The following is a 12,874-nucleotide window of genomic DNA, read 5'->3' on the forward strand; positions in this document are numbered from 1 at the left end:
TTTTTTTGTATGTGCTGGAATCTCCATCAGCAATCAATTTTGAATAAATCAATCCATGTGTATTAATAGATTCTTTAAAGCCTTCTAATATTGCTGTAGATTCCATTCCAGCTGACGGACCGGTGTAATTTAAAAAGCATTTATGTTGTTGAGCAGGGATATTTTTATTTTTAGCTTTGGCGCACAAATCGCAATATTTATTTTTCACTGACATGTACAAAATCTTTCCGGTTCTTTGACCAATGATCGTGGCAGCGCCAGATGCTGCGGAATAATTGCATCTGTATGAACGTTTCGACCAACAGCCGTCTGCAACAACTGATATCATGGGAATACCAGAAGAATCAACGTCACCATTTTCGATTGCAAGTTGTCGCTCTTCTTTCGCAGCGTTTTCCATACTCTTATTTTTGGTTTCTTCAAACCACTCGTACACCTTCTGTTGACTCTTTCTGTATGTTCTTGCTGTAATCGATGGTACGTCAATTGCTGAACACATTTCTTCCAGATTTGAAAATCCACTGCCGATACTGATTATACTGGATACAAATGCGTCACACAGATTCATTTTGTTTTTGTTCATTTCAGTGGTATATAATTTTAATTTTTTACCACAAAGTTTACATTGGATAAAAAATGTACTACTAAAGTTATCCCGATTTTCCCCAAAAATTTCTAAATGTGATAAATTACAATTAAATGGAGAATCATGGTGGCTAATTAATTGAAGTTGTTGGAAAAAATATGAAAAGTCTATAATTCTACGGCCTTCTACACGGAATTTAGGGCTTGAATCTTCAATTTCATTTTCTATAATAAATTCTTCGTGTTCGTGTTCAAATGTGGGATGAAATTCTGGTTCAGGTAGTATGCTTTGAGGATTTCCATGCTCAGGCATAGTCTTCGGCAATATATCAATACTATAATACATTCAAAAATATTAGTTTAGTAGATAGTTAACAGAAAACAAAATGTATAGCTGCTATTAATTATTGTACCAGATTATAATTTTTGTCACAGACACACTAATTTCGAATAAGACATGGCACAAACATAATATAAGTACAAATGATCATTATACTTAATTGTGTGTATTAATAAGTAATACGCAAAACTTCCTTTTGCAAGATAAATAAATATTGTGAACCAAAATTTTCTGTGAAATGTGGTTTTTTCAACTATGTATAATTATGTCAAATTATAAAATAATAAATTCAAACCTTTGTGTTTTTAATGTATTAATATTTCCATCTTTTCTCCTACGTCTTTTTTTGGAACTTCCAGCCATCGGATAGTGAGTTCGTGGCATTTTTTGTAAGTACAATCGATATAAATAATTGTGATAATATTGTTAGGTACCTATGTCAAAAACCGAGGATGAAAATTTCGCATTCCCGCTGAAATAAATGACGTTCATAGTATTGCCAGGCTAAACTTTCGAAATTAAAGTTAATTTAAAAGAAAAAAATATTTCATTGGAAAATATTATGTAAGTACAGGCATCCATTATTATGTTATTATTTGATGAAAGTATTCTTTAAAATCATCTGTATTATTATAATCTCGCAAATTCATAATTTAGTAAAAGTTAAATTTTCTGTAATATAAATATCAGTAGGTACCTAACCTAGGTAGATTCATAATTTGGCTAAGTAAAAAATATAGATATTTTTACTTCGCGATGTGTTTGAGGTGTTCTAAATTATGTAAGTATGTTTAATAACAAATGTGAAATTCGTAAAACCTCATGTGTATTATTTATTAAATAAAAATAGTAAAACTAATAGTAGATACAAATGGTGAAAAACTTCTTTCAATTATTTACTAAAATATCAATCCAATAATATTTTAGTAGATATGGCAATACTGGACGACCTGATATATTTCACTGAAATAAAATAAAATCTATCACAATTTATAAAATACATACCTACTACAATCATAATTATTTTGAATGTAGAGGGAGATAGTTATAGAAAGGGACAGAAAACTGATTGCTATGTTGCAATATTAGGCAAAATAGATTGCAACAGTGTTAAAAATTGTAATGTATGATTTAGTATGACATAACGTAGAATTGACGCAAATACAAATTTCTTCAGATTTTTTTTTGTTTTGTCCTCAAATGTCAAAATATGTTTTCCTTTTGAATAATTTGTCCGAATTTATGTTTGTATCACCTATTTTTGTGCTCAATTTGTAGCATTCACTTTTATAAACATATTTTTATACAATATTCGTGGATTGGCGTATTTTTTTGGTCATATGAAGTGAAAATAGCACCAGCTAAAGATTCCATACATCTAACGCCAAATTTGCAGGCGGTCTGACGTCCCATCGAGTTGGTCAAATATTTCGTGAAATGGTTGTTTTTAAAATGTATCTATTTAGTATTATAAATTTATATTTAACAAGATATTTCATCATTTATTCAATGATTAATGATAACCCTTCTGATACGTAGCTTTAGATTATTTGGAATGTCTATAATTATCGCATATTTTAATAACAAAATATCCAGTCGATTCCGTTAGATTTAGAGCCAACAGAAACTGCAAATATTATAATTATACTGAATATATTTTACTACATTATGTTTGATAACATTAAAGCTATCTATAATAAACGTTTTGACATAATATTTAGTGGAAAAAACGGTTATCAACACAGTCTATTAATGTCACAAAAATATGGCTTCGTTATCAATTATTACATTTCAAGGTTCCAAAGAATATTATTTTACGTCATAAAAATACTTTATGCAGTTATCAAATGTTTAACATAAATATTTGCCGATGAATAAGCTTCATAATTATATAAATAGTTTTTCTATAAATCTTACGTAAGATTCAGGCTTAACCTCCGAAAATACCAGAAAATAGCTGACATGGAACAGATCAGAATAATTCCCCAACCGGAGTGCTATGTTTAATTTTTCCACGAAACGCAGCGGTAATCTCAAGGATTTCACGAATGCTCCGGTGCATTCCGGTCCATATCGAGCACTAGGTGTGATACATTTCGTAAAACAGATGTTTTTAGTTTTGACGCCAATTTGAATAATGACTTGAAACTTAACAAACTTGTGAAGGGTTAAGAGCATGGCCCCCACAAAGGGGGGGCTGATAGGGCTCTAGCCTGGGGCCCGAGCTCAGAGAGGGCCCGGTGTGGCGGTTTGACCAGATAAGTGGGATAAACACACATCGCAAATTTTGCTCGAATAGGAAAAAAGTCGCCTGCGACGCTATTGTAACACAATAATATTCAAATAATATTAAAATATGTGCTTGTGCGATGGAATTTTTAATTGTGTGTCGATACGCGACAACTCCATAATTCCAGTGGATTCAATACAAAAAATATACTAAATTTTAAAATTAAAATTTTACTTTGAACACCAATTTGAAAACGCTACTGTAGAGCGTCACACTTCCTTTAATCTTAGCGTAGGGGGGGGGGCGCCAAATATCCTAGCCTGGAGGCCCGCCATGGTTAAGAGCATACATAAGTGAAACGGCAAATAATTTTCAACAGTAGGTGGAACTAAATTTCGATGTCGTCGCTAATCGGAGACTGATAGTCGAAGTGTGAGCACGTCTATTTGTTTTGTGATAACGTCGGAGGAATATATTCTTAAATCGTGTAAAGATGACTAAAAAACATTCCGCATGTAATTAAAAAAGAAAATATGTCAATGAATATACTAGTATTATTACGAATATAAAAATAAATATAACATTAAAAGGACGCATGTTGATCTTATATGACAAATTATATTTCGTTCGGCTCGCGTCATTTGCACAATCCGAGCATCGCTTAGTCACGATCTTTTTAGACCATGCCTCAGCTGAAGTATATAATATAGCCTTAAGTATTAATTGCCAACTAACATTATTATGAAATCAACCTCGACAGGTGACGGTAACATTCATCGTGCCTCCGTTGATAGTGTTCCTCGCAAAAGACCCGTTGGTCAGCAAATTCGACCTGACGAGCCTCAAAGAGATCTGGTCGGGGGCTGCGCCACTTTCGAAAGAGTTGCAGAATGCCGTGGTGGAGAGACTAGGAGTCTCCAATATTAAGCAGGGATATGGTATGACTGAGACCACATTTGCGGTCCTTCACAATGGAAGCGTTTGTGTGAAATATGGATCATGTGGACAAGTCGTTCCGGGGACCAAAGTCAAGGTAAAAAAATATTCTTTAAAAAGACAGTTTCCAAATATATGGTGTGAATCTGGAAAAAGGTTACTAAAACCAATTATTTAATTTTGTGGTAAACGTCATGCTATTCTTTCTCACATTACAATTGACAAAATCACAAACATTTTCACATTTTAAAAACTATATGAGATTCATTCAGTTAGTTAATTTAGTTTTAGTGGTTGGTGAATGTGAGTGCGCCACGTGCTACTAGTAGACCTATCCACGTTTCTAGTATAGCGTGAACGGTTTCATACAGAAAATACGTATTCAAAAGCTAAAAAGAGTATTTCAGAGGAATCGTTTTTCAAGCATGGGGTCTAGCACCCCAACTACTACCCACGAACTATTTTTAAATGTTATTCCTTGTGGTGACTGCCATTTTTATTTTTTCACAGTGGGCTTTGAAAGTTAGAGGTTTTTTATGTAAAATTAAAAAAAGACGGATTGTTGCTACTTTAATTTAGTTTAATCTCCCTACAGAAATATGTTAACCGTTATTTACACATTGTTCAGGTTATTGACATTGAAAGCGGAAGATCTCTGGGACCTAATAAGGAGGGTGAGCTCTGCTTCAAAGGCCCATTGGTGATGCAAGGATATATTGGTGATGCTGAATCGACGAATCAAATATTTGACTCCGAGGGATGGCTTCACAGCGGCGACGTTGCCTATTACGATGATGACAAATTCTTTTACGTCGTAGACAGATTGAAAGAACTTATTAAATACAATGGATTTCAGGTAATTTTTACCAACTGTAACTATAAAATTACACCTTTTATTCAGAGTGGCCGGTGATTTTTTGAGAGTGCACTGGAAACTTATCTTCTCGAAAAAGGAAATCTATTATTGGTATTGTCATGTGGTCATTTTACAACGTTTTTCTTAATAAATCCCTACAATGCATGACATTTTCTTTTTGGATGAAAAAAATATATGTGTTGTGAATTATAATAAAAGTCAAGGGAAAAATATTAAAAAAAAAAAATAATAAGTTTTTGTATTTTTTTATTCAAATAAACAATATGATGCCAAATGGCATCTGCATGCAATAAGGTGTAAATTGAAAAACATTTTTTTAAAAAATATGATAATTTTTAAAACAGTTTTTATCTTTAGTTAAAACATAATGCAACTTTGCACTTTTAACACATTGTCCTGGAATACCCACTAGGTACATCCTTATCCTTTACATCGAAGTTGCTTATCTATGTGCATTGGCCAGTGGAACTTGTTATCTCGTCGTATATCTTCGGGTGGAGCATGGATGACTTTGACTTTTTTCGCACTGGTTCAGGAGTCAAAGAATTTCCATTTGGCCGACCTCTTTTAAAAACTGAGTTAGAAGTTGATGCGCACATTTTGCAACTTCGATGCGAAATTTATATAAACTAAGAAGTGTTTTTTCTTGTTTACCCTTCTCGATGTATATCCTCTTATATAAAAGCCAAGCATTTACCGACGTCAGATCGAGTAAATGGTAAAAAATTCTCATCGGCCATCTTTTGCTTCTCATTTTGATTTTTTGCTTACTCAAGAAGCTATCCAGAAGATCGACGCCACCCATATGCTTATTATATTCAGATATCACGTGGGGGCATTGCACACGAACTCTTATTTTCTTGATCTTATCAAAGCGAGCTACAGAAGTAAATGGAATCTCACCGGCAAATGTTGATAGCATTGTCACTACTTTATTGTCCTTCCAAGCTGTATTGGATATTTCAACACCATCATGGGTACCGACAGATTCATAATTAGTGCCACGAGTTGCCTTTTTAATAACCTTTTCATTTAGAAGCTTACATCCTGTAATCCGGTTTCGTCTAACAGTGCCAAGGCTATGTTATCCTTCCTTTCCCAGATAAGTTAATAATTGGATTGACGTAATTACTATATAGTTATCGAAATATAGCTGGAAATTTTGATGTCTTGGCACATTTCTGCAGAGTCTCACCACCACATTTGAGCTCGCTTTCTTTGGTTTCATAGGTATGTATTGTATCATAAAATTTCTAGCTTTGGTCGAACACATTGTTCATCCACACATCAGTACTTTTTATACGGAATTTGAGTGAATTTTTCATTTAAGTGTGTGATTAACGGTCTGACTTTAAATAGCCTATCGTATGCTGGATCTTCTCTAGGAAGTCTAACCTATTTCCAGTACCCAAAGAAATGTGATCTACGTCTTCTTCATGATCACTCTTGTCTGATTCTACAGGTCGACAATTTGGCTCAACATCACTATCACTATCGGAATAATCAAGGCCATCAATGCTTTCTGAAGAGTCCCATATTTCCAAAATATCATCAATCTCTCTGTTAGTTAATGCTCGTTTTCTGGAATGCATTCTAGAAAAGAAATAAGTATTTGAGAACCAATTCATCACTGAACGTCAATGCATGCTGTATGATGCTGCGAATGCATGCAAGTACGTCAATGCATGATGATGCCAAATGGCATCACAAACATTTTTCCAATTATTTCTATGTATTTGATATTCAGCATAAAAATTATAATAAAATCATAAAGTACATACCTGAATGTATCACGAAATATTTTTTTTATATTCTTGAATGGACTTTCTTTGGCTAAAAAGTATATTTGAAACAGGCGAATTTCAGGTACAACCACTTTCGCTTCTGTCAGAATTTATTTTAAGAATGGTATTAAGTTGGAGACATCTGTTAATTAACTGTACTACTATATAATTAGAACATTTACTAATGAAAAATACTAAAATATTTAAAAAACGAAATAATAGTGGGGGTTATTAATATTTGCATTAAAATATCACGATGCCAAATGGCATCAGTATGCAGTGTAGGGTTATCTCGTATTCTTATTTGTCAGGTGGTTGGTTGTCCGCTATAAATCTTGCAATCGATTTTTAACTAACTTCCCGACTAGCTAGACATTTGAAACTTTTAGAATATATCAGAACACGATGCCAATGCATTTTTTAATACTTTTAGCGATCTTTATTCATTTTCAGTTAATTCTGTTTTGTATGAAAAGTTATTTCGGAGGAAATCCGTAATCCAATCCATTATTATTGGTTGCTAGGGGTCTAGGGTCCTAGCAACTAAATTATTAATATATGTATACGTGCGTTACTATAGAAATCAACATGAATGTCAAAATGACATTTCAGTATTATTTCTATCAAGTACAATTTTTTTTGATCGTTTAAGCTACTCAAGTCAAATTTATATGATTCAACAATTTTTATATACAAAAACGTTGTAAGTATATAAAAAGTTCTTTTTATCTTGTAACTATTTGTTTTTAGTTATAATATCTGCATATTTTGTCATTCTAATAGGAATTTTAACAATGGTAAACATATTTTTTTTAAAAAGACATTTCATATAATATGATACATTTTGCATTACTTCTTCTTAAAAAGATATTTTGTGAAAATATAAATTTATAATATTAAATTGAATACAATGATAATATATATATTTTTTTTGTTTGCAACCAATAATAAACATAACCTCCAACGATAACAACATTAATTATTGTCTACACTGCCATTGACATGTAATGTCAATAGTCCGGAAATACTACCTACCTATGCAATAAAAATTTAATTTGTAAATCGTCCACGTGCCAGCAAAAAAATCGTACGTGTCACCTTTGGCACACGTGCCATAGGTTCGCCAACCCTGCACTAAAGGGTTTTAACACAAAAATTCTGATTGTCGCACAAATCTCATTTTGCAAATGTCAGCTAGACATGTTTGTTAGGTGCATTCTTTATGTTCTTGCGCGGTGTAGTTTGTATTCTTCTCGTCAGGTTCACAACAATCGCTCTACTGCGCATTCGCACAATATGTTGCGCAAGTTGCAACTATCGCGTGAAACTTCAGAAGTCGCTATTTTTTTTTGATCCATGCATGCGATGTTGCAACTTGTTCGGCAGTAACTGTTTACATTTGCATTGTATTATGGTCGCAACAATACGTACTGCCAGCAGTAAATCCGGCGCATGTGTACGGGCGCCATTAATCTGTGTACAAAATTGAAAGTTGGCAAGAACTGGAAGTAATAAATTATATATTATGTAACATTCTACTAACGTATTGAAGACCACAAGCATTTTTTTTTCTAGATTAAACACGATTAATAATACATTTATATATGTCATGCCAAGATTATAAAAGTTTTGACTCTAGATATACATTGAAAAACTCGTTTTTAAGATAAGCTTGTTCATAAATGTAGACATAGATACCTATTAAGTATTTTATTTTAATGTAGCAAAAAAAGCATGAATAAAATATTCTAAAAAGCAATTAATTATTAATATTCAAACAACATTTTCGAATACTGGTTTTTCAGAAGATATATGTATGTATCTATTAGAAAGAAATTAAATATTTTTATTGTTTTGCCAATATTTAACAAAAATGGAAACTACCATTTATGTTTCCAAAACGCTCATAATATGTACATTGTTTATTTTTATTGTATGTATATCAGCGCTCGAGATAGAGAATTTTACGAATCGGAGCGCTCGATAGTTTTCCAAATATATTAACATAGTTATCTTATTTTATGTAGGTATATTTCATAAAAATAAATGTATTAGAATTTCTGTTATAAGTAATATGGCCTATATAGCTCAGATGATCAAATTATTTTTTTTACGAGACGGAAAGATAATTTTGCCGAATTCTTGAATTGGAACGGCGCTCCGGTGCACTCTGGTCCATCTCTAGCCCTGAGTATATGGCAATATTTGAGTAGATACATGCTGGCAAAATTGCAATAATTATTAACCCTCGTTGTCATGCCTACCACAGGCAATACAAAATTTCGATCTTCATATTATTTAATATAGGTACGTTGGCAGATTAAAATTGAAACTGAATGAATGACAGCTTGTTTATAGCCCCTCAACCATCGTAGTCCAGTGCGATCGGCACTGGTTTCTCATACAGGGGTTCCTGGTTTGATTCCTAGTAAAGTCGTAATATACCTACCTTTGTTTTTGTGATGGATTTATTACCACTACTACTTTACAGTTTCACTACCTACGCTGCGAAATTGGGCCTCCTGCGCATATTATATTCTATACACAAGACTGCTATCGGCCGCTAGGTAGTCTATCATATGTCTGTATTGAGGTGTTATAATTGTTACAATACGTTAGCCGTCTAAAGAAGAGAAAAATCTGTCTATCTCGCTCTAAAAGTTAGCACAGCCAAGAGAGGTGCTGTTAAAACATAGCACTTATTGTAACAATTATAACTAACTCGTTGTAAAAAATATAATAGCTCATTGTAGTTTTAAAATGTATGTATAATTATTAAAGTACCCATTTTATAATAGCTATTTATTGACTTTTTAATACTGATCCTTTGGCATATTAAGTTGTGATTGTTCATCTAAATCTTTTATAAATACCTTGGTAATATCTGCATAATATGTTTTATAGACTACATGAATAATTATGATTCATTTTTATATCAATAAGCGATTTGACGAATCATTTTATTCTGTTACGTGATCATTCAAGGATAGCCTGCTTGATAATTTCATAGTAGTAAAATTCGCTACAAATGAGCCTGCATCATAGAGGTATTAAATAAAAAAAATGTGCAAGGAATCAGCTTTCTCATACAACTGAATAAAGCAGGCCAACAATAGCCGACAACCTACGACAAATAGCGACGCGATATGCAGGGCATCACGGAGGATTTACTTTTGTCATTGTAACGTACCCATAAAATTTTGCCGCAAATTGATTACCAGCCTGCCTCACCATACTTATTCACCATATTTACCTGCTTCACCATACTTTCATATAACCTGCCGCCCCTAGGCCTGCATTGTAAAATATTTTACAGCTAATTTAATCAGAGTCCATAAGTCGATTTTTTCACCTTTATTTTTATATTATATTTAGGCACTGTCCGGTAGAGAAGGTTTTCTTGAACGTGTTTGAAATAAACACAATTTGGATAATCAATATGTTTGTTTTATTTACAGGTGCCACCCGCAGAACTAGAAGCTCTTATTCTTCAACACCCCGAAGTTAAAGACGTGGGAGTCGTCGGCAAGCCTGACGAGACAGCTGGCGAATTACCTATGGCCTTCGTGGTTCGCGAAGCGGGTGCCAAAATATCCGAAAACGACATCATCAACTTTGTCGCAAGTCGAATCTCCACTCACAAGCAGCTGAGAGGTGGAGTCCATTTCCTGGAGGAGATACCTAAGAATCCGAGTGGGAAAATTCTTCGAAGAGAATTACGAACCCTCTTAGGAAAACTTGATGAAAATTAGTTAGAATATCCCCACAGTTAAACTAAATGAGATAATTCCTTCACCATTCAAGTGATTGGTGTGTATTGGAAATTATTATACTGTAAGAACTTAATATCTATAGAAGGTCAATTCAACATCTTTGATAGGTTCATGTTTTTTTTTTTAATATAATATATAGAACTTGAAGGATTGTATATTAAGTTGTAAGTTCAAGGAAGCTACAACACTAAAATATCTTGGAGTGATACGTGACGTCAGTTAGTAATTAAAGTAATACCTACTTTGATTTAGGTAAAATACAAAAGCCGATAGCCAATAGTAGCTCAATTTAGAAAGCGCTTCAGAGAGTATTATAAGAGCCATTAGTTAATTTTTTTCGTAATTAAGTATGGTACATTTACCATAGTGGTATATGTAGGTGGGCGCGAAACCTATTAACATATTACCTACCTAACTCTATTAGTTATAATAAGGCTTAGGATTCTTAGGTATTTAATTATTTTTTTTGAGTGGCCCCACAAAAAAATATCAAAAATATCTATCTGTTTCCGACAATTTTGAAACATTTAAGCCCTATTTGTTAGCACCTATTTTCAAATATTTTTGGATAATTACATATTTTTACATATTTTAGGTTTAAGCATATATTTTCACATAAACACAAAATTTATTAACACAATAACGCTAGCACAATTGCAATATTAGAATCATCTACAAAGTCACTAGGTAGTGGAGCAAATTAATATTTTAAACAATACTGCTGCTAAAATAAGAAAATGTTCCTGGACCAATTGGAATAAAAATAAGTACAAAATTAAATAGTGTTTTTAATAAAAATACTAGACTTTAAAGGTGTTTTGGAAAATCCATCAGATGCCTTAGAATTCATGGGTGGCCAATCTTTTCAGCAGCCGGGCCAGATTCTAAAAATGAAATTTCCTACCGGGCCGCACAATCGATTTTTATTATACAAAACAAAAAATAAATATATATTAATAAAATAAAATAAAAATGAGAATCAAACATATTTATTAGATAAGACTTTTTTAAATATTAAAAAATTAACAAAGTATTATAGATTATAGAAAGTGAGTAAAGAATTTTGTCCTTAACTGTTTTGTTCCCAAAGCCCAAGTTTCGTTTGGAATGCGGAAATAATATTATACACGTTATTAATGAATTGATCTTTTCCTTGTAGATGACTATCAACATCATTTAAGTGGCTAACTATATCGAAAATAAATAAAATGCCATCAGTGATATAACTTTCTGACATAAGATGAGATGGCGTTGGAGAATTGAAAAAAATGAATATGTGCGTGTTCGCGCGCGAATTCAAATTCAAGCGAGCCAATATCGAATCTCAATTTGCGAAATTTGCACATCTAGCGGCAGCATTTGATATTATTTTTATTTTCTCAATGCTCCGCGGGCCACGGGTTGGCCACCCATGCCTTAGATGTTTCAATTTTTTCTGCTTCAGAAATAGTTTCATTGACATACGCAATAATAACATCCTGTAGAACCAAGCGGAAAGAAGTTTTTCCATGTATACAAATTTGCTAGGATCAAATCGTCAAAGATTCACTTTCGAAAACTTGAAGCATTATTTTTTTATTTATTGTAATAAAACGTTTTCTATTTGTGAATAATTAATAAATTATATGATATATTAAACTGTTCAAATATATATGGTTTATTGTAAGACTTACTTAAATATTTAGCACCTATTTTTGTTTTTTAGCACAAAATTATGAAATTTTAATAACATGTTTTCCAATCTATTATATCTACATATTTTAGGTAGGTACTTACGTATTATTCATTTTAGCACCTAAAATTCTAACCCTAGTTATAATATATTTTCTCAGAAGTGTTTTCAAAATGATGTAGGTATGTTCAATAATTAGAATGTTACATTCTTAAGTCTTGTGAATTATCCGTTGAATAAAAAAAGTAATAAATTAAAAATTTTATATATTGTCCGTACACTGCAGCATGTTGGAATCGTGGTGAAATACTTAAGCGAAATACGAGTCTTTGTGATTATTACCAAAAAAATATGTTATTATGGTTTGTTTTTAAATATAAAATCGCGGCCCGCCGGGTACCGCAATGCCAATACCTCCCGGCAATTAATGGTTAATTTAATAATTAATAATTTTATATTAACATATTTAGGTAATTACTTTATTATATTATAATATTCTACGAAAATTATTTAATTTTCTTACCACAAACGGCATTTGTATATATGTAGGTACCTATTATAAATAATTGACGGTTGGCTTTTTACCCAGACGGTGTCCTATTGACTATCGTATAAAAATGGTGAATCTTTTTACGTACGCATGCCAAAATTTCCCAAATATTATTTTTCGACTGTGT

The 12,874-nt window shown here is 32.4% G+C and overlaps 1 protein-coding gene across 1 annotated transcript in view; it reads left to right on the forward strand.

The window, feature by feature from the left end:
- LOC147071490 (luciferin 4-monooxygenase-like) overlaps positions 1-11,457 on the forward strand; it is a 32,664-nt gene extending 21,207 nt beyond the window's left edge. The window contains exons 5-7 of the mRNA XM_085948115.1: positions 3,916-4,188; positions 4,720-4,947; positions 10,211-11,457. Of these exons, the coding sequence (XP_085804241.1) occupies positions 3,916-4,188; positions 4,720-4,947; positions 10,211-10,504 (795 nt within the window). The 3' untranslated portion in view covers positions 10,505-11,457. The remainder of the gene's footprint in view (positions 1-3,915; positions 4,189-4,719; positions 4,948-10,210) is intronic.
- The last annotated feature ends 1,417 nt before the right edge of the window (positions 11,458-12,874 follow it).

The sequence above is a fragment of the Rhyacophila brunnea genome, unplaced genomic scaffold, assembly GCF_057557595.1.
Source record: "Rhyacophila brunnea isolate RB1 unplaced genomic scaffold, BYU_Rbru_1.0 scaffold_20, whole genome shotgun sequence".
Taxonomy (NCBI): domain Eukaryota; kingdom Metazoa; phylum Arthropoda; class Insecta; order Trichoptera; family Rhyacophilidae; genus Rhyacophila; species Rhyacophila brunnea.